Genomic DNA, 24619 nt, shown 5'->3' with positions numbered 1-24619 from the left:
TTCTTTTAAGAAAGGTAGAGAAGCCTTTCTTGAAGCTGAACTAATTCTTTCCTGTTCACTGATCTTAAGCACGTTTAATGTTGACTGTGAAAACCCTGTCTGCGTTTGCAGTGTAAAATATGAGGCTTCCCCACATTCTTCCATCACTTTTTTTTGTGTGGTTATAAATAAGAGATCCTGAGATTAAATTCAGACTGAAAAGATGTGCAAATCAACTCCTTCTGCAGGATTAAACTATTGATTAAAAATAAATGAACTAATAAAACCTGCTTGCAAAAAACAGCATTTGGCTGTCTGCACAGATCTAATTTTTGTTTCAATTGCAGAGGGGAAACTAATAGCTCTATAATGAGGCTGTTTATTAAAAATGCAAACAAATACATTGCAATGACAGTTGCCATTTTTCTCTCTTCCATTACATTGAACACAGCACCTATCTGTCACGATCCATACATCTTGTCCTCAATATGTGAGACACAGAGCACCCAGCAGACAGACAGTGAGCAATGGAATGATTTCAGTTCCAGCCTGGCTGTGGTATACATCATGACTGGGGATAAAAAAGAAATTGCTTTTCTCGACCAATGCCTCTACCAACTGAATTTTCTGTGTCTTTATTGTTTTTTATTATTGCGATTATATTATTATAACCATTAACAAGATAATATGCATTTCTAAATAGCTTTCCTGCAATCTCACAGTGGTAATAGTGTGCGTGTATACACCAACACCAAACTGCACTCTTAAAAAGTTAACTTAAATGTGCGATGCCCCCCTCCTAAGGTCACATTACAAGGAACTGCAACACAAGGTCCAAGTGTCCCTCTGGGAGAAGAGTTATTCTCTCAGGAAGTGAGGGAGTGCTGGACTTGGGTTGAGACAGTCAACATAAACAATTTCTGTAATGGCTGAAATGTCTCGTTCTAAACTTCCACAGAGAGGCCTTCGAGAATAAAAAGTCGTCTGCTCATTTAAGTAATTTACTTTTACTTAATCACATTAAAACCCAAAACAATTCTCAGACATTCCCAGAACCCATCATAAGTTACCATCGTACAGCTTTTAATTGAATTGGCACGATCCTGCGGTATAATAAAGAGTATAATTCTGAAAAGGCATTATTATTTTACATGGCTTTAATCATTAGACTACAAGCATATTTTCCAAATTGTAGGACATACAGCTCTTAAAATTCTGGGAAAGGGACCAACACAACAGCCAAGGGAAATGTTCACAGATCTCAATATCAGATGCAAAGATTTAAAGACTTTAGAAGAAGAGGCAGATTATACTCACTCTCTCTCTATCTTTCTCTGTCTCTCTCACACACACACACACACACACACACATATTAAACACAGCTTAGGGTGTTCCTGAACATCTGTATGTAATCCTTTGAATATGCCACATTCCCCAGGCTCCAAGAAGTTTGTCTACAAGATAACTTGGACACAAAGCAGACAGGTGGTCTTGCCAAACGGAGAACAGGTGGTCTGGAGTTTTAAATGCCCTTTACAAGAGAGCACAGGTGGTAGAAGCTGATATCTGTAACCCACCTCCTTCCTTCCGCCATCCCAAAAAAAACAGAACAACACCCACATGGCCGCTATTTTACAGACACAAAGTTAATAAACTTAAGGAACACAAATAACTCAGGGGTACAGCTCACCGTCTTCATGTTGGGAAAAGTTTGTCTGAAAGTCCTGCTATGAAAATGTACAGTTTAGAGCACAGAGAGAGGAAGAGTAGACCCCACTTTGACATGAGATCACACCCTTTGCCATCCTCTCGAAATGTGCAGCTAAAGAGATTAGCAGTGAAGGATAACAAATAATTTCTAATTTGCTTAATCTTGTGCTCTCTCTCTTAAAAATGACTGCTGATAGCTTCGTCAAGGACTTTCAATGCCCGCCTTGCTCCCATGCGTTTAATCAAGAACTAGCCGTTTCGTTTTAAGGTGTCGTTGATTACTCACTTGAACTCCGCAGCTAGCAAATTAAAGCCATTGTACAGATGCCCTTGAGAAGACACTTTCTTCAGATAGGAATAGCTGTCCAGGCTATCAGTCAAGAAGTTTGATACCAAGAACCCTTAAAAACAAACAAACAGAAGCATGAAAAGGCAGGCCTGTATGTGGTAATAGGTTTGTGCATGCTGTTGACTATGAGGTTAGATGTGTGGTTATGTGATTGCAGCTCTCAGGTTTGCGCATCATACTGCATGCAATACAAGTCAGTGTTTGCTGTGAAGTGAATGAAAGTGAATAGGAGTGAGATTTTTTTTTTTCCTGCACTGGGGAACTGGACACAAACCAGGCCGTGCAGAACAGATTAAGGCACAAATTTCGCTTCAATGAAAGCATCAGGACCGGCATTAGTGTGGACGGTACTGAAGTAGTGTGGTAATACTAGTCAGCACATGAAACAGTTGGTCATAAATATAATTGTTACATTGCACACAATTCAGGCAGACATTAATAGTGTTAAGAAAAAAAAAAAAAAAAAAAAGAAATTGTGTGCAATTTCAGGAAAGGAGAAGCAAACCCATTAGAGCACAGCAGTCTCTTTTTCCTCTCTCTTTCCAGCTCTGCACAGATCACTCAGGCATGCATGTCTCACGATCAATGCTACTCTGTAATCAGCCTACTAAAGCATTAAACCCATTAGGAGAAAGCATTATCTGTTCAAATTTTTTAAAGACTGCGATCATTCTTAAGCCATTGACATCCTTTCGTGTGCACTAAAACTTTAATCGCTTTTATTTTACTTTTTCTTCCCCACTATAGCTCCTGGCTGCCCATCAATAGGTTTCCAAGTTACTTAGCATTCAGAAAAAGGACGCGTAACTGCAAGGGCTGGTAGAGCAAACATCTGAATGAGTTTTTTTTGGTTTTGTTTTTTTAAAGGGAAAACCAAAGGAAAAAAAGCTGCCATTACACAACTCTGAATAAGACATATTACTCCTGGGTGTCACACATCTGTGAGACACAGCTGAAGAGTGACTGGAAATCAGATGTGGTTGAGCATCTGCTTGTAGACAAAGTTAAAGGGGTAAACAGTACGAGCAGGCATTTTTCAGACAACTGCAACGGGGGAAAAGAAAAAAAATTAAGAACTTTTGTGCTGACCTTGAATATCAGCAAAATCAATCACACACTTTTTGAGTCCCCTCATTAATCACACATCAGGGAAACTGTAGAACAATAGTGGGTCAGGACGCGAAGGGTTAAAGATAAAATAGTTTTGCCATATAACATTGCACAGGGCACACAGTTGAGCTTTACTTCTCTGTATTAGAAAAAAAATCACAAAATCATAAAAAATGCAGTACTGTGCAAAAGTTTTAGGCAGGTGAGAAAAAATGCTGTAAAGTAAGAATGCTTTCAAAAATAGACATGTTAATAGATTATATGTATCAATTAACTAAATGCAAAGTGAGTGAACAGAAAAAAAAATCTACATCAAATCAATATTTGGTGTGACCACCCTTTGCCTTCAAAACAGCATCAATTCTTCTAGTTACACTTGCACACAGTTTTTGAAGGAACTCGGCAGGTAGGTTGGCCTAAACATCTTGGAGAACTAACCACAGTTCTTCTGTGGATTTAAGCAGCGCAGTTGCTTCTCTCTCTTCATGTAATCCCAGACAGATCGATGATGTTGAGATCAGGGCTCTGTGGGGGCCACACCATCACTTCCAGGACTCCTTGTTCTTCTTTACGCTGAAGATAGTTCTTAATGACTTTCCCTGTATGTTTGGGGTCGTTGTCATGCTGCAGAATAAATTTGGGGCCAATCAGATGCCTCCCTGATGGTATTGCATGATGGATAAGTATCTGCCTGTATTTTTCAGTATGAAGGAGACCATTAATTCTGACCAAATCCCCAACTCCATTTGCAGAAATGCAGCCCCAAACTTGCAAAGGAACCTCCACCATGCTTCACTGTTGCCTGCAGACACTCATTCGTGTACCGCTCTCCAGCCAACAAACTGCGTTCTGCTACAGCCAAATATTTCACATTTTGACTCATCAGTCCAGAGCACCTGCTGCCATTTTTCTGCACCCCAGTTCCTGTGTATTCCTGCATAGTTGAGTTGCTTGGCCTTGTTGCCACGTCAGAGGTATGGCTTTTTGACGACAAGTCTTCCATGAAGGCCACTTCTGACCAGACTTCTCTGGACAGTAGATGGGTGTACCAGGGTCACACTGTCAGTCTTGCCATAGTGTATGACTTTTGACAGTTAACTGTGTTCAGCAACCTCACCTTGTTAGCTGAGTCTGGCTGTTCCTCACCCAGTTTTTTCCTCCTACACAGCTGTGTCTGTTTCAGTTAATGATTGTGTTTCAACCTACATATTGAATTGATGATCATTAGCACCTATTTGGTAAAATTGTTTAATCATACACCTGACTATATGCCTACAAAATCCTTGACTTTGTGCAAGTGTACCTAGAAGAATTTATGCTGTTTTGAAGACAAAGGGTGGTCACACCAAATATAGATTTTTCTTCTGTTCACTCACTTTGCATTTTGTTAATTGATAAATATAATCTATTAACATGTCTATTTTTGAAAGCATTCTTACTTTACAGCATTTTTTCACACCTGCCTAAAACTTTTGCACAGTACTGTACATTGCCCTCCAACACAGAAACGTGCAGAACACACATTTTATGCTGACTTCAGCCGTGTCCTGGGGGTAGGGTTAGGCAACGTCTTGGACCCCTGCTGTTTCTTATTTATGTAACTGGCTTGGATAGGGAAAAACTGACGACTTATTACACTTTCAGAAAACACAACTGCGTGGAGTTGTGCTCAAACAAAACGCAGTATGGTTAATTCAAACCTATTTTGATCTGTCCTGAATTCGGGAAGATTTATGGCAATTTAATATTAACACATTTAATGTAGAATACAGATAGAAAATGGGGGACACAGTAGAACAGGAGGATTTTAAAGCACTGAAGTTATAGTGGATGTTATATTAACATAAGGTATTACAAACAAAAACAAACTGGTGCTGCTGTGTGGCACTAATGTGGTATTTGTAGCCTTACCTCGGCCCTGGGCATCAGGGTTTTGCCTGGCATCCATGTAATTTGTCAGAGCTGCCAGTCTCCCCCTTTTACTGATCCCAAGCCATGACCCTCCTTCCTTCCCTTCCTCCAAGTCTAGCCCTGCCACAGAAAATGTGCAATGAATGCATTGAATTTCTCACAAATATATTCACTTGACACCTGGAATAATGACATACAGCAATGTACACAAATACACACACAAACATGAAACTGCCTACCAGGAATATTATAAGCTTGATAAACTGTATACCAGGGGTGGAATGGGACCTAAATTCAGCCCTGACATTTTAGCTATACCAGCCTCAAAACAACAAACAACTCCCACCGGCCCTGCACACCACCACCACTAATTTCACACGGGGGGTAATGTCACTAATCTGGGAGTATACAACAGAGTTTCTCAACTTTTAATTTGACTGTTGATAAATGATCTTTCTCCCTTTTTGACCAGCACTTTTAGAACATTACAAATCCAACAACTGGAGATCCAACTACAAGTGTGCCTCTGTTGCCTTGTCTCCCTGCCTGTCCTGCCTGTCGGTGCCACTCTATCAGTTTGTGCTTTTCTTGTTCTCCTCTGTTGTCACTGTCACTTTGTCTGCCTATTTGTTTTTCTGTCTGTCTGTGCTTCTTGTCCTCCTCTTCTGTCACTAAGTCCTAACCAATTGTCAGCAGGCGTCGCAGAAGTTCACTCTTTTCTGCCACTCTGTCAATGAAAACATCTGTATCCAAAGCCATAAGTATTTATATTTCAGTTCCCGTCAGCATAAATGCCTCCAAATTATCGTCGGAGAGGGTATTCCTGAGTCAATTTAATTCACGAGTTTGAGAGTATATAAAGTATACTGTCAGCAGTAGGCTAGCAATAGATATGTGCCAGTGTGTGCGCCAGTTTTCTCCCTAACCAACTCATCCTCAATGACTACTATGCTGTTCACTGCAGCAGCAGCAGCAGAACTAGAACTTTTTGAAATGAAGTCTGTTCATTTGGCACATTTAGAAGCATCTTCCTCAAGAGCCATGTTTTGGTCTCTCTCACTTTCGTTTACGATCCATCTCTAATGAGTGACACTGAGTGAAAGTGGGTCTCGTGCTCATTTGACTTTGATTGATTTGATTGGTCACTTTTGATTTGCATAACCATAAGCTCAGCCTCCTCCTTAGCCAATTAGAAAACTGGGCTAGTTGTTGGACACCGATCGGCCAAATGCCGGTTATGAGAAATAGCCTATGCTGTAGACCCATGTCTCTGCTAAATTACAATGACAAAATAGGTAAAATTTTCAGATGGTCAGGTTATATATCATTTTTTTTGGGGAGATCAATTATGGACTGCCCGACACATGTAACAAGCAAGCAGACTTTATTTACTAGAGAATTAGATCAATTATGTTAAATTAAAAAATACAAGCAAGCAAACAACTAAACAAGGTTCTATAGCCTCAGCCTCGTCAGGTCCAATCAGAACCGATACAAAGTGCAATCAAGGTGATCTTCAGCTCTCAAAGGTCGACTGAGTCAGTAGTTTTGAAGAAGCAATTTTTCTGTGTCTGTCCTTGCTCAAAAAATATTTGAAAAGGTCAAAACATAAGTTGCTAGACATAACAGGATGCGCTCTATAGTTTGCTTCCATTGAAATGAGGCATTATTGTAGGTATTATGAACCATTTATTTCCCCCTTTATAATTTTAACATGAAACAGTGGGAACCACAGACACACAGCACACTCTGATTGATATGGATGTATGACCGTAGTACTGCAAGCACTTAATAATCTAAAGCACTATCAAAACATTGCTGCATAGATTAACTTCCTTCATAAAAAAAGGCAGTTCAAGAATTTGCCTGAAGTGCATCATACACTGTGTACTATGGTATACAGTCTTATACCATGTTATATTTTTAAAAAAGCATCATGAAGGGTTTTGCACTGCAGAAAAAGCAATGGCATTCTCATGACATTTACTTAATGCATGATCATCAGATGTCAAACAATAAAAAAAAATAAAAAAAAAGAATAAAATTTGGTCCGAGAATGAAAACATCAGAGAGTCTCTTTGCTGCAGTAGAAAAAGGGCTTTGTATTCACCCTTGGGCAAAGACAGCAGAACCTTTGAAGATTCAGAGTGATTGAAATAAATTCCAGTAAATCCACCCTCTCCTGCATTTCTATTGGCTTCGGAGGGCTCACACTTTAGTGCATGGTTGCACACCACGAGAAAGGGAAACAAATCTTGACTGCACAAATGCACAAACCACTGACCATCAACAAATGCTCTCCCCTCATGTTTATTGGGTGGTGTGTTTTTTTTGTTTTGTTTTTTTAATATATATATATGGTCAAAAAATAAATAAAAATGTCAGAGCTATGTGCAAATTATGGCTGACGGTGCCTACTGGTAACTGATAATTATTGTTTTTGATGTCGGAAATAATCAAAAGGACATGAGAACAGACAGATCTACTGCACTACAGTCTACAGCCTGGTAATGCGACGGCTAAAAAACATTTTGTGCAAGACAAAGGACAATGTTTGACACACACACATTCTGGAAATCAGCTATCGTGACCGTAGCACCTTCATCTACATTTACAGTAGATGACAAGGTTGATGTATGAAGGGTATACCATTTTGGAGTCATGTGTCCTTGAGAGTATCAATTTAACGTGCGAAAATCAATTAGGGGAGTACAGAACGTGGATGTAGGGGGTTTTGACAGATCCGTCTGTTAAAACACAGATCTCGGATGTAAATGCAGGCTAGGCTTGAAAGCTGCTCTGGGAAGTAAAGTGTCCAGGATGCTTTACAGGTCTTGATGTGCACAAGCAAGTGCTGTTTGTGTGTGTGAACCCACATTCACGCAGCTCTGTAACAATTGACTCAATCACTAAACATCAGGATCCACCCAAGTACCCTTGGACAGCAGGGAGAGCAGGAGTAATTTATTTCTGCCACTGCCAATAAACTCTGCCATCAATGAAAAGCCTCCTCCTGGAACCTCAAAACTCTGATTTAGGGGAAAAGAAAAAAAACAAAAGAAGTCTGATGAAGAACAATTGTTGCCACTCTGTGGAGAGCGTAAAGACAATTGATTTCTGTGTTTAGTCTGACTCAGAGTGAGACAATCAGTCATTTAGAGGGAATTTATTTCAGGGGTCACATATTACCTGCAGACATTATCTGATTCATGTTCAGAAACAGAGAGGAAGTGAAGATGTAGATCTTGCAAATTATGGCATTTTTTTAAATGGAAACCTTAAATGTCCCTTACCCATTTAGTAATGTAAACCCAAAGCTTATAGGCATGCCAATTCTAATTGTTATTTAGAAATACAAAAAAAAAAAAAAAAAAGATTTGTGCACAGCCAGATGACAAAATTAATTTAAACTGGCAAGGCTAGATTAAAAGCATTTGTCAAAAAAACAACACAGATATACTTCTGATGTTTATTAATGTTTATTAATAACAAACAAGATATTTAAAAAATATGGCGAGTGAGTGATTACTTATAACAGCAACTGACCTTTTACAAATATGTAAAAACTACAATTTGCTGAAATGGACACCATAGACTAGATTAGGCACAGAACTATTACATTGCAGAATATAAATTACTTTAATAGCTGGATAATAAAATGCTTTCTTTAGTGCACAGCTTGCAAGTTAACATTAATATATGGCACGCAAACTCTATTAAAATACAGGCAGAATGCAAAGTTGCCCCTTTAATAGAACTTGTTAATGTATTCTATTGATTTACAGTCTGGTTATGCACTCAGAAAGAACAGAATACAATAGATTAAAAGAATCCCAAAATGAAGAGGATTACCATGTAAACTGACCCACACATATAGCCTAATTCACTTGTGATGTATACATGATGCATATGATTATGGCTAGAGATTTATAAAGCATAGTAAAATAAATACATACATACATACATACATAAATAAATAAAATAAATCACTGTGGTTTAGCACTGCAGATTCGGACACATTGTGCAGAGTGAGCCAAAGAGTTACAACAAAAGTGTTCAACAGCTACTAAATAGCAATGCTATTAATGTACAGCAGGAGACACTGTATTACTAGATGTCTATTGCGTTGGAAAATCATGCCTTTTATCTAGCACAGTGTAACTCCATTAATAGAAGGCTGTATTTTAAAAAGCCACATAGAGTCTCAGGGCAAGGCTGTGTGGCTCCAGCAATTATATCCAGCACTGATTTCACAAAAAATAAAGAGCTTAATGTAGGGCTCTGATAAACAAACATTCCGTTTTAAAAGGCTTTTTTTTTCTCTTAATAGGAAAAAGAAAGGTTAGCTGACACAGGGATCAAAGGCCTGGAAAGGCAGGCATTTTCAAGCAGTTGACAGACAAAAGCGCAGAGTCAGATGTCTAGTCGTGATTGCATGTGGGGGAAGTACATGTGTGCTAGTTTTTCGTCACATCATGGAACACGCATGTAGATCAGGTGCACAACTCACCACTGAGCACCTCATTGCCGCTTCCCCAGAAATCCACGAGCTTCGATGGCCTGTTGTACAACTCATCTCTATTGGCAGCCAAAATAAGTCTGAAAGGAACAGAAATAAAACATGGAAAAAAAGACATACATTCTTACTGCCTCCTGCATTACTCATAAAGATAGCACCCACCGTGACAGCTTTAAAACTGTGAAGAATGACTAGAAACCAACAGGGATGTTGTAAAGCATACATATATAGTTCCATTTCATGACTTAAGTCATCTTCTTTTTTATTTTTTTATTAGTAACATTTTTTGTATCCCTGTTGTCTAAACAATCATTCCTGCAGGAAGGGGGGGTGGGGGAGAAAGTCAGCTTTCAAACTTCAAAGCAGCACAGCACAGAGAAAACCCCCACGCATGTTAATTTGCATGCTGTATTTTATGCCGAATAGAAGGAATAAGTAGTACAGTGCTGCCGAGATTGCTGAGGGATAGGTCACACACTGCGGTTGTGAGCACAACAAACAAACGATAATTTGCCGAGCGCTCCATCCCTGCCAATGCTCCTCAGCCCCAGGCAGCAGAAGTAGCCGAGTGGTGCTGATGCAGGGAAAGATCCGGCTTGTCTTAAACACTCCGCACAGCGCCTTCAAGCGCATCCCTGCCTCCCCGCCAACAGCTGCACTTTCCAGCCTTTCCAGGGCATAGATTACAAGGGTAATCTGCACCCTTCAGTTGAATGAAACATCCCTTCAGTTTTTTTATTTATTATTATTATTATTATTATTATTAATATACTTCGACATGTTGTTGGAGTACATATTACCAGGTTTCACACACTGGTAGTCTGTCCCCAAACAATCAGAAAAGAGAGTCTGACACTCCATTCAGAACCCTGGCCGATATTCCATTGCTGAAAATACTATGATAGCCTATTCTATAAAATGGAGACTATATTCCTACTAAATCAGGCTGAGAAAGGGGCATTTCTCAGGGGGGAGTTCAAGCCTCCTCTCTCCCTCCTCTACTGATAGAGCCATCCTCAGCAAGGTTGTAATTTCTCACGGGGAGGACCTACCCCATTCTCACCTCGCTAGGGGACGCAGCAGCACTCTTATGCAGCCAATTACAGTATCCATCTACTGCTGGGGAGTAAGCTCTGTAATTATGCTTTCTCATTATGATAATGAATAGGCTGATCACTTAAAATTGATCCAAGCTGCCAGTGGCTTTAGTGAAGCAAATCACTGAGCTAATCCCAGCACTTCACTCGCCCTCTTGTGCAGAATTCACATGTTTACAGGAATACAGCTCGCTTGCCAAGGCTGTTATTTTTTAGTTCTTTCCTTTTCCTATGTTGTATGCAAAAGATGAAGTAGAAAATGCAGAGAGTCAGGCATTCAATCTGGGCTGCCTAGCTGCTCCTCTGTTGCCTAGGGAGGGACTTTATATTCTTTGATGGTTACACATCAGCTTTTTAAATGACTTAGTAATACCACAGGTTTGCAAGACGGCAGCAGTCACCATGAAGAAACTTTCAGGAAATGAAAAATCATTTTGTCACGTGCCCTGTTGTTGAAATCAACCACCATTAATCAAAAGACATTTCCATCCAAACAATTTTAAAAGCTTTATAGAAAAAAAAAAAAAAAAAAAAAAAAAGACCAAAAAAAAAATACACAAATAATTAAGTGCTAAAACATTTTTCTGCAGAAAATTACACTACAGTAAGCCAAGCCATTATCACTGATGTTACTAATGTTGTGTTTGACATTAATGTTCTGAGACTTTTACGAACGTTGCACAACTGGTCGCTTATTTAGTATGTTAATGGTGCGTGACTTAGTGACTTGACATTAATGTTAAGCAACTGTCTGTGATTTTTTTTTTTTTTTTTTCCCCACTCGCCATTACTCCCAACTCTCGATTCTAATTTTGATTTTACGACTGTGCTGATGTTACAGAATGTGCTCACTGTAGTTGCCATCTATGCTCCGGGGAACACCCATTTGAAGCACTGAGATTCTGGTCAGCATATCAAGTGCAATTTGGGTCAGCAGGACGGCCCTTTTTAGTGAACTGCTTGCAGAAGAACACTGTGCAGAAACAGGTTCCCACAGGTTTGATTTTTTAAGTGCAAAGGTGGTTCTGTTTATACTGACACTTCCCTGTGCAACTGAAGGTAGGTTCAGAATATTTCTCAAAATGTTGTTTTCAAACCAGCTGCATCCCATCGAGCACTTGTCAATCTTTTACCCATGCACCCCACTTCTGACATGAAGGCTTGGTTCTTGGTGGAGGTCGAAGCTCATTTGCAGGAAGGAAACATACAGTCAGCAATGCTGAGGATTTGCAATTAGCACATTTAAATCTGCTGCAGAGGAAAGGTGTGCCCTCAGCAGGTTTGTGAGATTAATAAAGATCAATAAGGCCAGCTGAATTGATCCCAAAGCAAGGCACATTGCTGCCATTCACAATCCACAGCTATCATGGCTATCACCAATTACATGCATTATCAGTAATTTCAAAGCAATGGAAGCCATCACCTATTTAACATTTATTGGATAGGTTTTTTTTCTTGCACTCAACACAGACCTTCAATAAGCTCAATGAATCAGTCATTACAATATATACTGCCTTTCAAAATAAAAAACAGTAGGTTACCAATCTGTTGATGTTAATTACATTTTATGATCAAAGTTAATCAAAAATGTAGTAGTTAAATGTTAGTGTTAATGTTGGCTTGAAAAACATCCAGCCCAGGACTTGTGAGTTTTCACTGCACATTTGGCCAAAACCAAAAGGATTGCTCTTAAAATACAGCTCTTCAGCAAGATAAACGCACACGTTCGAACAGCATTCCTCCAGGAGCAAGATAATTGAACTGCTTATGTTGCACCACTAGGTCAGGAGTCAGAAGCTGCAGCTTATACAATTCCCAAACACAGCCAGGTACTCAAACACAGTGCTACAAGGTGTAAGTTTGTGATTCTTTTAAGTATAATGACTTGTTATATCTTTATCCCCGCACTGCAGCTGACCCGCTATGCAGCTTCCATTTATCTTGTTAAGAAACGGGCTTCAAAAACAAAACTAAAAACAAAAACAAATTGACCTACAGAGGGCAAACACAAAGTATCATAGGCTAATAGATACAAAGCAATTTCCGATCACATGTACCACTAAGAAGTCAATGCATTCCTAGAAACAAAAGTGCTAATGATTCAACACAGATGCATCATTATCTGCCAGTCTACAGCTTCAGGCAGTGAAGAGATCTGATTACTAGACCTCAGAGCCTATCCCAGTACTGTGTGTCAGTATAAAGAATAAGCTGCATCTTGCTATTCTTCACTGTGGATCGAGGCAAAGAAAGATTATGTAAACTAAACCACAGAGGCACAGTTGGCTCAGCCAGGGTAATATAATGCTCGTTTTCATCTGACAATGAGATGCAGGGAATCTCCTGCATTTGAACTTCAGCTGTGTTCCCTTTGCTGTCGGTGGGAACAAAGACATTTCATACCTGATAATACACCCGATTTCAAAAGCTATTGCTTTAATGAGTTTAATATCTCAGCATTTTACAGGATATTGTTCGCCACAATGTCAAGTGCAAAACCCTGAGCACAAGTTTAATCGAGAAGCTGAAATGGCTGTCAAAGAATGTTCAAAATGTCTCCTTATCCTTGAAGATGTGCAGGTTTGTTTGTTTGTCATACAGCAATTGTTCAGATCCTGCTGTAGGTGAGAGTGTATTTGAAACAGTGACAGAAATATAATCAAGTTATTCTACCCATTGAATAAATGAAACTGGTTTTGCACATATAGAAGATTGATCCATCAGAGTTTGTCAGATGCAAGGAAAATTTTTAAAAATATCAACACTCTTCAATCTTGGTTGCAGCCTTGTACACAAAGCAATACCCCCTTTGAATCGTAGCTATGGAACCAAGCCAGTCGGAGTGCTTATGCAATCCGTGGGATTATAAAAGGCAGGTCCTTAAATTGCACAGTCAGAAACATTGACTTTTCCTCTTCTAAAGAGGCCTGACCCGCAAGATTTTTCTCTGAGAAAGACCAGCTTTGACTGTGGGAAAGGTTAACTAAATGAGGCTCTTAACCTTGTAATCTACAGGAAATGTTTGAAGCCTTATTTACACAAAACCCATGAATATGCCTATTGAGAGCTGGAAACACTGTTCCTTTTACTTTCTGTGCCCACGATTCTAAAGCCTTTGGTTGTCCATTAGATCTGACACAAAACTGGTCCCTCTGAATCTAGTCTGATGAAAGGTTTTTTTTTTTTAAGATGAGGAAACTTTTGTACTGCATACATGCTTTTTAAAATTTCTATAAAGCTCATATGAATCACTAGTAAGGTGGGGGGGATTTTCTCAGGATAATTGCTAGCCATTCAAAAAGCAAATTGTAGCTTCTACTCTGCATCAAATACACTTGATCCTACAGCTATAGCTGAGCTCACACCATAACGTATCACAAGTGCATTGTTGTACCTTTTGTTGCAGACCAAAGGTTGAGTGCTTTGTGTGGATGGCTTTAAAACATCTGTGTGTGTGTGTGTGTGTGTGTGTGTGTGTGTGTGTATGTGTGTGTGTGTGTGTGTGTGTGTGTGTGTGTGTGTGTGTGTGTGTTTGTCTTGTACTAGCACAGACAGACAGTTCAGAATTAAATGTTTAAATTAAATTTAAAGTTATTATCACGCAGATAGTTGGCAGCAATAAACTAGAAGTTCACTGCTGAAAACATGACCATTCAGGTAGGTCAGATGCAATGCAAGTTGCTTCCACTCCCAACTAGTCTCCTGATGTTCCGGAAGCAGAGATTAATTAACCTGGCAGTTGAAAAAGCAGCCCCTAACAGTGGGATCCCCAGGTCCAGTTTACATTTAAAGAGCTTACTCAACGAAGACATCTCTTATCACAGTGCACAATTACCTGTATGCATTTTTGGATGCAGGGCGCGGGTCGAACTTGAAGAAGATGATACACATGTGGGTCTCAGGGGAGGGATGCTTCAATACTTCTTAATGAACTGAGGTCACTGCAAGGTCATGCTGGAGGGGCCTGCAAGAGAGAGATGAAAGTGAGGACACCATGACTACTGCAGACTCAACTCCCTGGGCCTTGCAGGCTGCAGAGCTCCTGCTGGTGAAATGATCACAGGCCGATATTCAAGTGTGGCTGGACACCACAGGCCAGACACTCTCCCTCAGCCACTCTGTCGAGCCACACACAGCAGCTCGTTTAGAAACTCCGCTGCAGCAGGTCAGATTTTTATGTGGAAGAATTACAACTGACCCATATGGATCACAGCGTTTTGTCAGAAACTATAAATTTTCAGCAGCTGCATCTCCCTGCTCCCAGTGGCAATGACCAAATTAAACCAATATATTTTCTGGGTAGATGTATGGTATAGTTTAACACCACATCTGGTATTAACCATCAAAAACCCAGTGGTCTGATAGGGAGCTATTACAACCTTATTTGATTAAATAGCCATTTAACATTTCAAGGTTTAAAGGTTTAATTTAAAATTAAATGACATGGAAATTAAAGCGGTACCAGGGTTGTCAAAGAGGGAAAAAAATATGGGTTTAATTTTGGTGAAAGTTATTTGATACAACATGGGCTTATAAATTCTCCCACATAAAGTGCAGCTTGCGTTTTAGTCTGTGGCTTCTCAAGTGGAAGGAAAACAGACACGGGGTTTAAATGATTAATCTGTTTCTAGTACACAGAGAAAAAGGAACTGCTTCAATAAGACACGCTCTTCGCATATGCTAATCAAACACGCTTGTGTATCATTTCCGTCTGTCTTCCAGTAGTGCAACAAGGCTTTGCTAAACGTACACAGAACATTACAAGAGCACGTTTGCAATTTGTGAGTATGGAATAAGTGGGCATGTTTATACCATGCACCATGTGTTAGGAAAATTAATATGAAAATCAGCCGTTGCCAATGCAGAAGGACAGCTAAGCCTGGAGAAGACCCATCCAGTTAAGTGTATTACTATAAAAAAAGGGATCTGAAGAGGCCCATAATAAAAATTAAAAAAAATAAGAAGAAATTCTTTGCATGTTTCCTTGAACTTTCTCCTTTCTATCCCAAGAAATGTACATTCGTCCTCTGGGCCTTCTGTAATAATATTACAACTGGCAGGCCCTGCTAATGCAATGGCCAGCTTGACACTGGTTTTAAATCAAACACTAATGTCAAGTAAAGGAGAATTAGTCTTAGAAAGGCTCTCCAAGCAGTAATAAAATTTAATGTTTAAGTGCTGACATTATGAAAAGACATTGTATCAATAAGAAAGAATATTCTGCTGGTTTCAAATCAAGCCTCAGCGATTAAAAAAAAAAAAAAAAAAGGAAAACTGCGACAAGATTCTTTTGGGCTATTCTTTAAGGTACAAGGCCCGAGTCTCCAAAAATGTTCCAGAGGTGGAGGACTATGAAGTCGTGGCTTGAAATATGTTAGGAAAAAGCTCAGTAATGAATTTGATTGCCCAGAAACCAATCTTGTGAATTCAGGCTGTCTGGGCCCGATAAACAGATTGTGGTGGTCTGTCAACATTAATAAAGTTTCCTTGAATATCTACCAACATGGGTGACGTGACATTATTAAGAACAATAAAAGAAAGTTTACAAATGGCAGGGAGCAAGTCAATTAGAGACATTGAGCTGCTAGTGCTGTAGCTTACCGAGAGCCTGGCATCATCCCAGAAATGAGTTATTGCAGAATAAATTGGACCTTATGGATGGTCTAATACAGGCATATTAGGAAGAACTGTTAAGACTCCCACTTAGATCCATTTCAGTCTCTATGAGCTGCAGGCTCTTATTTTAGGCAACACACAGCCCCGGCCATTTCAAGCTTGACTACGTCTGCCAAAGACAGATACACTCACTTAAAACAACATTAAACATATTGCTTTTCCGCTTCACCTGTACAGTTTTTGAATAAAAGCCTGCAGCTCACAAAAAACACAAATGGATCAAAGTGCTAGACAAGGGGGGAATTGAAGTGGTCTTCCAGGATTTTGACAGACCTGGGAGAAAGACAGCGATAAATCCGATTCTGCACACAGAGGACAGTGACAGAAAAGCTTCTCAAAAAAGAGGAATAATGTAGGGATAGACGGAGGCACAGCTGCACGAGATAATGGGAAGTCTTTCGTCAGCTGCTTTCTGAACATCAAGCTGCCCCATTCAGCACCAGCAGGAGCACGGAGATCAACCCTGTTACTGCAGTCAATCAGTAGTGACCTCCAACATCAAAGTGTGATCCACTTAGTCTCTTTTAATCAAAATTAAAAATGAAAGCACCCACTGAAGTGAGCTACTTTACGGTGATAAAAAGAAGCAATTCAATTCCCTCAGGAGCCTCTTCCCTTCATCTTGCATTCCTGAGTTTTTAACAACTTACAGTTCAACAACAGCTCTGGGACCAGTTACAGTTAAAAATAATCATCTTTAAAAGCTTTAATAAATCTTAGGTCATTAAGTGATTTTTACTTTTTTTTATTCCTTCCTACAGAATAATATCCCAAGGTCAAGTCAAAGAGAAATGTTTAGAAGCATCAAACAGGTTTTAATTTGCAATATAAAAAAGAATGTCTTAGCACATCAAAACATATACAAAGTACTTTAATAAAACAATGTTAACAGTTGCCAATGGTAAGAAATATTATTTTATATTTTACATAAAACACCTTTCAGAATATGCATATCATTAACAGATATGGACACATTAAAGTGTGTAGGCTACATAACATATGTGCTTCTGTGAGTTTATAATTTTCCATAACACACTGAAAATTTGTTTTATTATCTGTAATTCGTCTTGGATAAAGGCATCAGCTAAAGGAATTATTATTATTATTATTATTAATAATAATAATAATAATAATAATAGAACAAAATGTGGCAGAAATATTTTTGAAAGAAGCTCCAAAGAATTGTATATATATTTATAAAAAGGCTGCATTAAAAAGCACAGGCATAAATTTACTCTGGAACGATGGCAATATTGTGTAGGTCAAAACTGATTCAGTGTTATGAGTTGAAATAAATAGCTTTGCATTTCAGAATCCTACATTTCCTGTTACAAAGAGCAAAGCAATTCGAGCCAGCTGTGTTCCATCTCCTCTACAATGGGATTCCAGAATGTCGAATGCTGTGCATAATAGACAGTTCTGTAATCTCTTCCACTCTGGGTCAGCAGTTTAAAAGTACTGTACTATCCAAACTATTTAATTAGGAAAGAGTGTACAATTTATTTACAACAAGAAATTAAATAAAAAGAAAGAGAGAGAGCAGAAAAACAGACTCAATTTGTTTTCTAATACAAACAACAGTCCACAATCTCTCTGAAATGGGGGATAACTACCACTCCAAGCAATTCTCTGGCTGGGAAGTAGTAATTAAATTACCTTGTGCCACGAACGTTTAAAAAAGGTTTGTAAATCCATATTAATTTGCTTAAACGTTTAAGACGTGTAATACACTCACCTAAAGGATTATTAGGAACACCTGTTCAATTTCTCATTAATGCAATTATCTAACCAACCAATCACATGGCAGTTGCTTCAATGCATTTAGGGGTGTGGTCCTGGTCAAGACAATCTCCTGAACTCCAAACTGAATGTCTGAATGGGAAAGAAAGGTGATTTAAGCAATTTTGAGCGTGGCATGGTTGTTGGTGCCAGACGGGCCGGTCTGAGTATTTCACAATCTGCTCAGTTACTGGGATTTTCACGCACAACCATTTCTAGAGTTTACAAAAAATGGTGTGAAAAGGGAAAAACATCCAGTATGCGGCAGTCCTGTGGGCGAAAATGTCTTGTTGATGCTAGAGGTCAGAGGAGAATGGGCCGACTGATTCAAGCTGATAGAAGAGCAACTTTGACTGAAATAACCACTCGTTACAACCGAGGTATGCAGCAAAGCATTTGTGAAGCCACAACACGTACAACCTTGAGGCGGATGGGCTACCATCATGCCTTGTTACCACTGTGCAGGCTGGTGGTGGTGGTGTAATGGTGTGGGGGATGTTTTCTTGGCACACTTAAGGCCCCTTAGTGCCAATTGGGCATCGTTTAAATGCCACGGCCTACCTGAGCATTGTTTCTGACCATGTCCATCCCTTTATGACCACCATGTACCCATCCTCTGATGGCTACTTCCAGCAGGATAATGCACCATGTCACAAAGGTCGAATCATTTCAAATTGGTTTCTTGAACATGACAATGAGTTCACTGTACTAAACTGGCCCCCACAGTCACCAGATCTCAACCCAATAGAGCATCTTTGGGATGTGGTGGAACGGGAGCTTCGTGCCCTGGATGTGCATCCCACAAATCTCCATCAACTGCAAGATGCTATCCTATCAATATGGGCCAACATTTCTAAAGAATGCTTTCAGCACCTTGTTGAATCAATGCCACGTAGAATTAAGGCAGTTCTGAAGGCAAAAAGGGGTCAAACACAGTATTAGTATGGTGTTCCTAATAATCCTTTAGGTGAGTGTATATTATAGTGTATTACAGTAGTGTTATATAATGGTGATATACTGTAATAATGTACTAGTGCAGCGTTGTATAATACAGTGTAGTGCAATACAATGTTACTTACCACTGCTTCTAACATACATATACTTCTACTTATATACTATCATGAACACACTAACATATCTGCTTTTATACTACTATCCTACTCACTGGTCACATACTATCACCTATGCATATTACTTCTAATTTATTTTCTACTACTACTACTACTACTACTACTACTACTACCCCGAGTTGGTGGGTGCTCATTTTATGCCCTGCAATATTTATTGGCAACTTTCCATTGGATAGATGCAAGAAGCATCTGTAAACCACCATCATGTGACACATTCAGAATGCAGAACTGGAAGACAGGTTAAAGTTCTGGTTCAATCCGTGCTGGGTTGGAGGGCACTAAACAAGCATGATCAATCAATCCACTAGGTATCTGCAATTATCTTCCACCTTAAGGATACATCTTAATTAAGTCCTTTACTGGGTAACATGGTGCCGCTGCAATACAGTGCATGCCAGATGGAGAGAGCTGCGGATCTGCCCAGGGTGCTTTTGAGATGGACCAGCAGCAATAGCAATAGCAAGAGCAACAGCTATAGCTATAGCAACAACAACATCTACAAGTCTCCCAGCTCTGAGTCATTAACAGTCAGAACAGATGTTGCAGATATCATTGTTGCAGGCAAATCAATGTTATTAATTTACAGGAAAGGTGAAACATGCATCTTCATTTCGTTTTTCTATCAATTTCTTTAGTTATTTTTCAAAGCCTTCTGTAAATCACTAGATGGGTTTTCCATACCATTATGTCTAAGCATAACAATAGGGTATTTCCATCATTCTGCCATCAGTGCATGCAAGACATTCTACATTTACTTTTAATCATACAATGGGGGGGGTTGGGGGAGGAAATGGAGACAACTGAAGAAAACACAAGATGTGAAAATCCCTCCCAACTTTGCATCAAACACAGAGACAGCTGTTCGGTTGGTTTTAGTTTGAATGGAGCGCTTGACAACTTAAAACAAACCCTTAATGTAGTTATTTCCTTAATTAGTCACTTCCAACATGTTTATTTTTTGCCTGATGTCTTTTTATTTGAAAACTTCTGTAGGTAATCTTAAATCTGACACTAAAGTTCTCAAAACAAGCAGCAAATAAACAAATGCTTATTTCAATACATTTAGTTAAATATCACAGTTTTCCCCTTCAGCGGTGTATTGATTTCTGTGTGTTAAGGTAGTTTGCCACACTGTTAAACTCTAGGGTAAATAAAGCTGTTTTATGCCAGACACTGGATGAGAAAACCCTACAGCAGAGATTATATTGTAATTATAAGTGTTTGGTGGTAATGTTAGACTTCTTAAAATCTACATATGCTATTGTTGTTAATTACACATTGTCCCCACCGAAGTCTGCAGACTAGGTGAACACATCAGGCATTTTTTAATCTTTGTCAGATTAAACCAGACTGGGATGATTTGGGTTTTAACCTGATTGCCCAAGGAACAGTCTTTCAGGGACAACATAGATATATTATATTGGCTGAGACAGCTTTTTCTTGCCTTTCTCTTGCTGATAAAACCTCAAAATAATGCTAATAAAACGCCACAGGATGCAATAAACACGGAGGGTTTGGTGACCTCAATATCTCACTGTCCTCTCCAGCCTTGTGATGGAACAGTCCCAGCTTTCTTACAGTGTACTGTGTGTGCAGGTGTTCACCCTACATTTCTCCAGATATGTATATGCGAAAAAGACCGCTTTATTTGCTCTGTTAAAGCTACTGAAAGTATGGATTCATCTTATGTGCAGCACAGCAGCTGACGTGTGCTTAAATGCATCCTGCACCGACAGCGCACACACATTACACAGACTGCTCACAATCGTCAGTGTGGTCACATGACCTGTGCAGTGACAACCAGTTTCCTATGTTGCGATTTCGAAACGGTATGCATGACCCCAAAGTTACCACTTGCATGTATTCTAATTTTCTACAATGTATGTACAGTGTGGGGGATAAACGTTTATTAATATCCGTTTTAGTAGCTGACACATGGTGAAAACCGTTTTGCAAAGTTCCTCAAGCCGACGTGTGTGTATTTAATTAACCTTGTCAGGAAACAACTGCAGTGTGTATATGCAATGTACAAACGAACCATTGGCAAATCTGTTGTGTGTTGATTTACAATATAATTAAGTATTATACAGGTGATTAATTCATTATTTTCACAATGCCACTTTGCACCAAAAATATACCATCCCACTGAAAACGAAAGCTATCCGTAAATTTTAACTAACTCCACTCCAGTGAGGAAATATTAGTACTGCAACCTTTTCCATGAAATAGGTGCTGATGCATTTTGTTTATTGTCAATTGTTTAATGGTATACAGATAATAAAAACCTAATCGACCTAAAAACCATGACGATATACAGGCAGACTTAAATTATTAACTGTCCATCGTTCTAGCTGAGTGGCATCCAGGGTTCAATACTTATGCAGGTATTTGTTGATGTATTTGTCTTAGAAGTTATTTCTGTTACTCACAGGTCCGATTGTTGTTAATGATCAAGGCATGGAGTTAAATCCCACACGTTAAGCCTTGTTTTGAGACACGCCAGCAACACGCAGCTTTATTGGCTGTCCGTGTAGGTGTTTTGAGACACACCAGCAAAACGCAGCCTGATTGGCTACACTTTTAGGGTTACCGCCCACCCGCTTTACGATTACACGTGAAATGGACAAGAGGAAACAAAACAAATCTCGCTCTGATATTAATAATCCAATACAGCTTTTAAAATAGTACAGAGCTGCCAGACGTGACATTTAATTTGTTGGGTAAAATATTATTGTAAATCTAGTTGATCAATACATAGAGAATCAAAGTTTGTGATTGACGTTCAGACCAGCGAATAACAGCTCCCCAAAATCCACGTTCTCCCCGTTTCTTTTTTTAATGAATCATTTTCTTTGCCATGGTTATACGTTTTCAGGTAAGATACACATGTATATCCTTCATAGACAGCAACATAAATCTGATTCATTTCATTCACGCTGCTGCATATATTCTTCAATGAACGTGTGCTTAACATTTAAGTATCTGCAGCAGCAGCAGGTGCGGGTTGAAATCTGCCAAATCTGACAGAGTGACAGGCGCCTCAGCCAATGAAATGACGAGAAGACCGAGCTCGTTTGATTGACGGCACAGAGCCACCAATAGAAACGTTGATGTTCCTGGAAGGCGGGTGGGAAAGGGGTGGGGTTTAGTTCAGAGCTGCTGTGTAAGATTTTTTGTTGTTGTTGTCATTGGTCGTAACGCGGCTCTGCAGAAAGGGGGGGTGAGCCGAGTAGCCCCCAAGCCTGCTGTTTTCATGTGGGAAAAGGAGAATTCACAATTCCGACTATTTTTTTTGTACTCCATCACTCTTTCGGTGCAACAGCTCTAATCACCGTATTAGGATTCATTAGCAAATTTAACCTGCTTTGGAGATTTTTTTTTTGGGGGGGGGGGTCAAGATAAAAATCATAAAGGAGGAGGAGGAGGAGGAGGTGTGGGCAAAAAATAACCAAATTATGATGAAAGATCTATTTCTCCAATAAGTAGAAAAGAGGGAAAACAAGAAAGCAGAGCGCGAAGAACATTCAATTTTGCACTTCTAATGCATCCTGCAGAGCCAACTCTTAATTCATTCACAATACGGGCAGAGCTGAATTACAGGCATAGAAACGTGTGCATGTTTTCAAATGCAATCCTCTCCTTGCGCTGCACTGAAGGGGATGCTCACATACATGTGTTTTTAAAGCGGTTCGCTGGTTTTCCGGAGGATTTACGAAACAGCCGAAAGTCAGACCGTTGCATGGCATGTGAAAGGACCCCTCTGCGGTAGCGACACGTCTGTTTGCGTTGTATTTCTACGTTATTCGTATCGGCTCTGGAAGTTGAGCGAAGTGCAGCGTTGGCGCGTTTGAAGATAATCTCGTCTATTCGTGAAACGTGCGCTGGAACTGGACGTCTTTCCAGTGAAAGTGAGCCGAGGACAATACGCGTTATTGTCACATTAGCGCACTGTGCCCCAGCCGTCCCATTTTCCCTGTGAAAACACGGGCTTTGCGCGAAGTTACCGTCGCATAAAGGACCCATCTGCTGATCCGGTGCAGAAGAGTTTCCACGCCGTTGTGTGTGTGATTGCTGTGCCTAAACTCCAGGCGAAGGCATGAGAAAGGTAGGGATATTTTCACACCTTAAAGGAATATGTAATGCATGGATGGATCATGTTTTTTTACACAAATATACTTGTATGTCTGTCTATACTGAGTGCGTGTTGTTCGGATAGACAGAAGCCGCTTTGTGCGCGGATGCTGTGCATTGTCATGGAGATCGGAGGATGAATGAGATGGTGCGGCATGTTAATCCGGCAATGTCAGTATGTTTGCTTATTGTACATATATGTAGCACCCCCCCCCTCCTCCCCCTTGTTTCAATGAATGCAGAAACTTATTTTAGTATGCCACACAGGCCGTTCACTTGGAGTAAGTTATTTGGCTGTGCTGATGAATGAGAGTTACTACAGGTTACTTTGACAAGAGCAATGGTGTAATTTAATTGGTAGTGTTTTTATCATGGTTTCTATATATTTTTTTTAAATGCACTCAATCAAAGTCGCACTAACATGGGCTGATGCCTAGTGTAGATAGTGTTTAAACCCAGTTTCCCCATGAAATGCTACTGTACAGTAAAGTGCTACTGTCGAGCCCTGTTGAACGCCAACACATCTGTATTGTATCCAGGCTAGGTCGGTGGTTTCATGTTACACTTGCAAGCAATTAAGGTAACGATTGGGATTCAAAGTGTCGTGCATTGTCGAATTGTTCAGGAAGCTGATATATGTGTCAGTGGTCGTGCATGCAAAGCTGTGCATTTAAACAGGTAGTAGGGCAGGCGATGGCGTTTTTTTTTTTTTTTTTTAATTAATTGTGTGGCTTTCCTGTAGCTAATAAAGACATATTTGAATGCAGCAGTTGGGGATTGCGCTGATGTGGTTTTGCGGTGCAATGCTAATGGCATGCAATTTAATTTTGGAATCTACAGCAGCGAACAAATGGAGTGAGAACAATAAGAACAGCACAACAACAACAACAACAAACACTTCCATAAACGCCTCATGCTAACTAGACAATCAGTGACGTCAGGTTTGTCACTGGTAAAGGATTCTTCAGATCACGTGGAATATAGACATCATTAGTCTAATTTAGTTATTGCTTTTTTGGAAGATATAACATTTATACTGTTCAAATGTGCGTTTATATATGATAACAATAATACTATATGCAGAAAATAATACCGCTTTACTTGGAGACTGTTTTTGTTGTTAAGGAAACCAGAGCATCATGAGTTGAAGAGGTGATATAATTATTTGTCAATGTATAATAATACAAAAAATGTCGTTTGTTCTTACAATTGACTTATTTTATAACAT

General features: G+C 39.5%; 2 protein-coding genes across 16 annotated transcripts in view; one reads left to right on the top strand and one right to left on the bottom strand.

The window, feature by feature from the left end:
* The window catches only part of tango2 (transport and golgi organization 2 homolog (Drosophila)), a 33078-nt gene extending 11295 nt beyond the window's left edge, over window positions 1-21783 (bottom strand). For both annotated transcript variants that reach the window (XM_066689006.1, XM_066689007.1), the window contains exons 1-5: window positions 21690-21783; window positions 14511-14639; window positions 9570-9658; window positions 5060-5179; window positions 1976-2090 (exon numbers count right to left, since the gene is read on the bottom strand). In XM_066689006.1, coding sequence (XP_066545103.1) covers window positions 1976-2090; window positions 5060-5179; window positions 9570-9658; window positions 14511-14566 — 380 coding nt within the window. In that variant the 5' untranslated portion in view covers window positions 14567-14639; window positions 21690-21783. The remainder of the gene's footprint in view (window positions 1-1975; window positions 2091-5059; window positions 5180-9569; window positions 9659-14510; window positions 14640-21689) is intronic.
* Window positions 21784-22441: 658 nt separating this feature from the next.
* Window positions 22442-24619, top strand: part of arvcfb (ARVCF delta catenin family member b) — a 163811-nt gene continuing 161633 nt past the window's right edge. For 6 of the 14 annotated variants that reach the window (XM_066690111.1, XM_066690105.1, XM_066690102.1 and 3 more), the window contains exon 1: window positions 22444-23365. The gene's annotated coding sequence lies outside the window, so the exon portion shown is untranslated. Of the gene's footprint in view, window positions 23366-24619 lie in introns of all 14 variants that reach the window. The other 8 variants (XM_066690098.1, XM_066690099.1, XM_066690107.1 and 5 more) reach the window with 4 other exon arrangements.

Source organism: Amia ocellicauda, chromosome 17, assembly GCF_036373705.1.
Source record: "Amia ocellicauda isolate fAmiCal2 chromosome 17, fAmiCal2.hap1, whole genome shotgun sequence".
NCBI classification, from domain to species: domain Eukaryota; kingdom Metazoa; phylum Chordata; class Actinopteri; order Amiiformes; family Amiidae; genus Amia; species Amia ocellicauda.
Note: the sequence above shows the minus strand (reverse complement) of the source record. Positions and strands in the feature narration are given on the sequence as shown.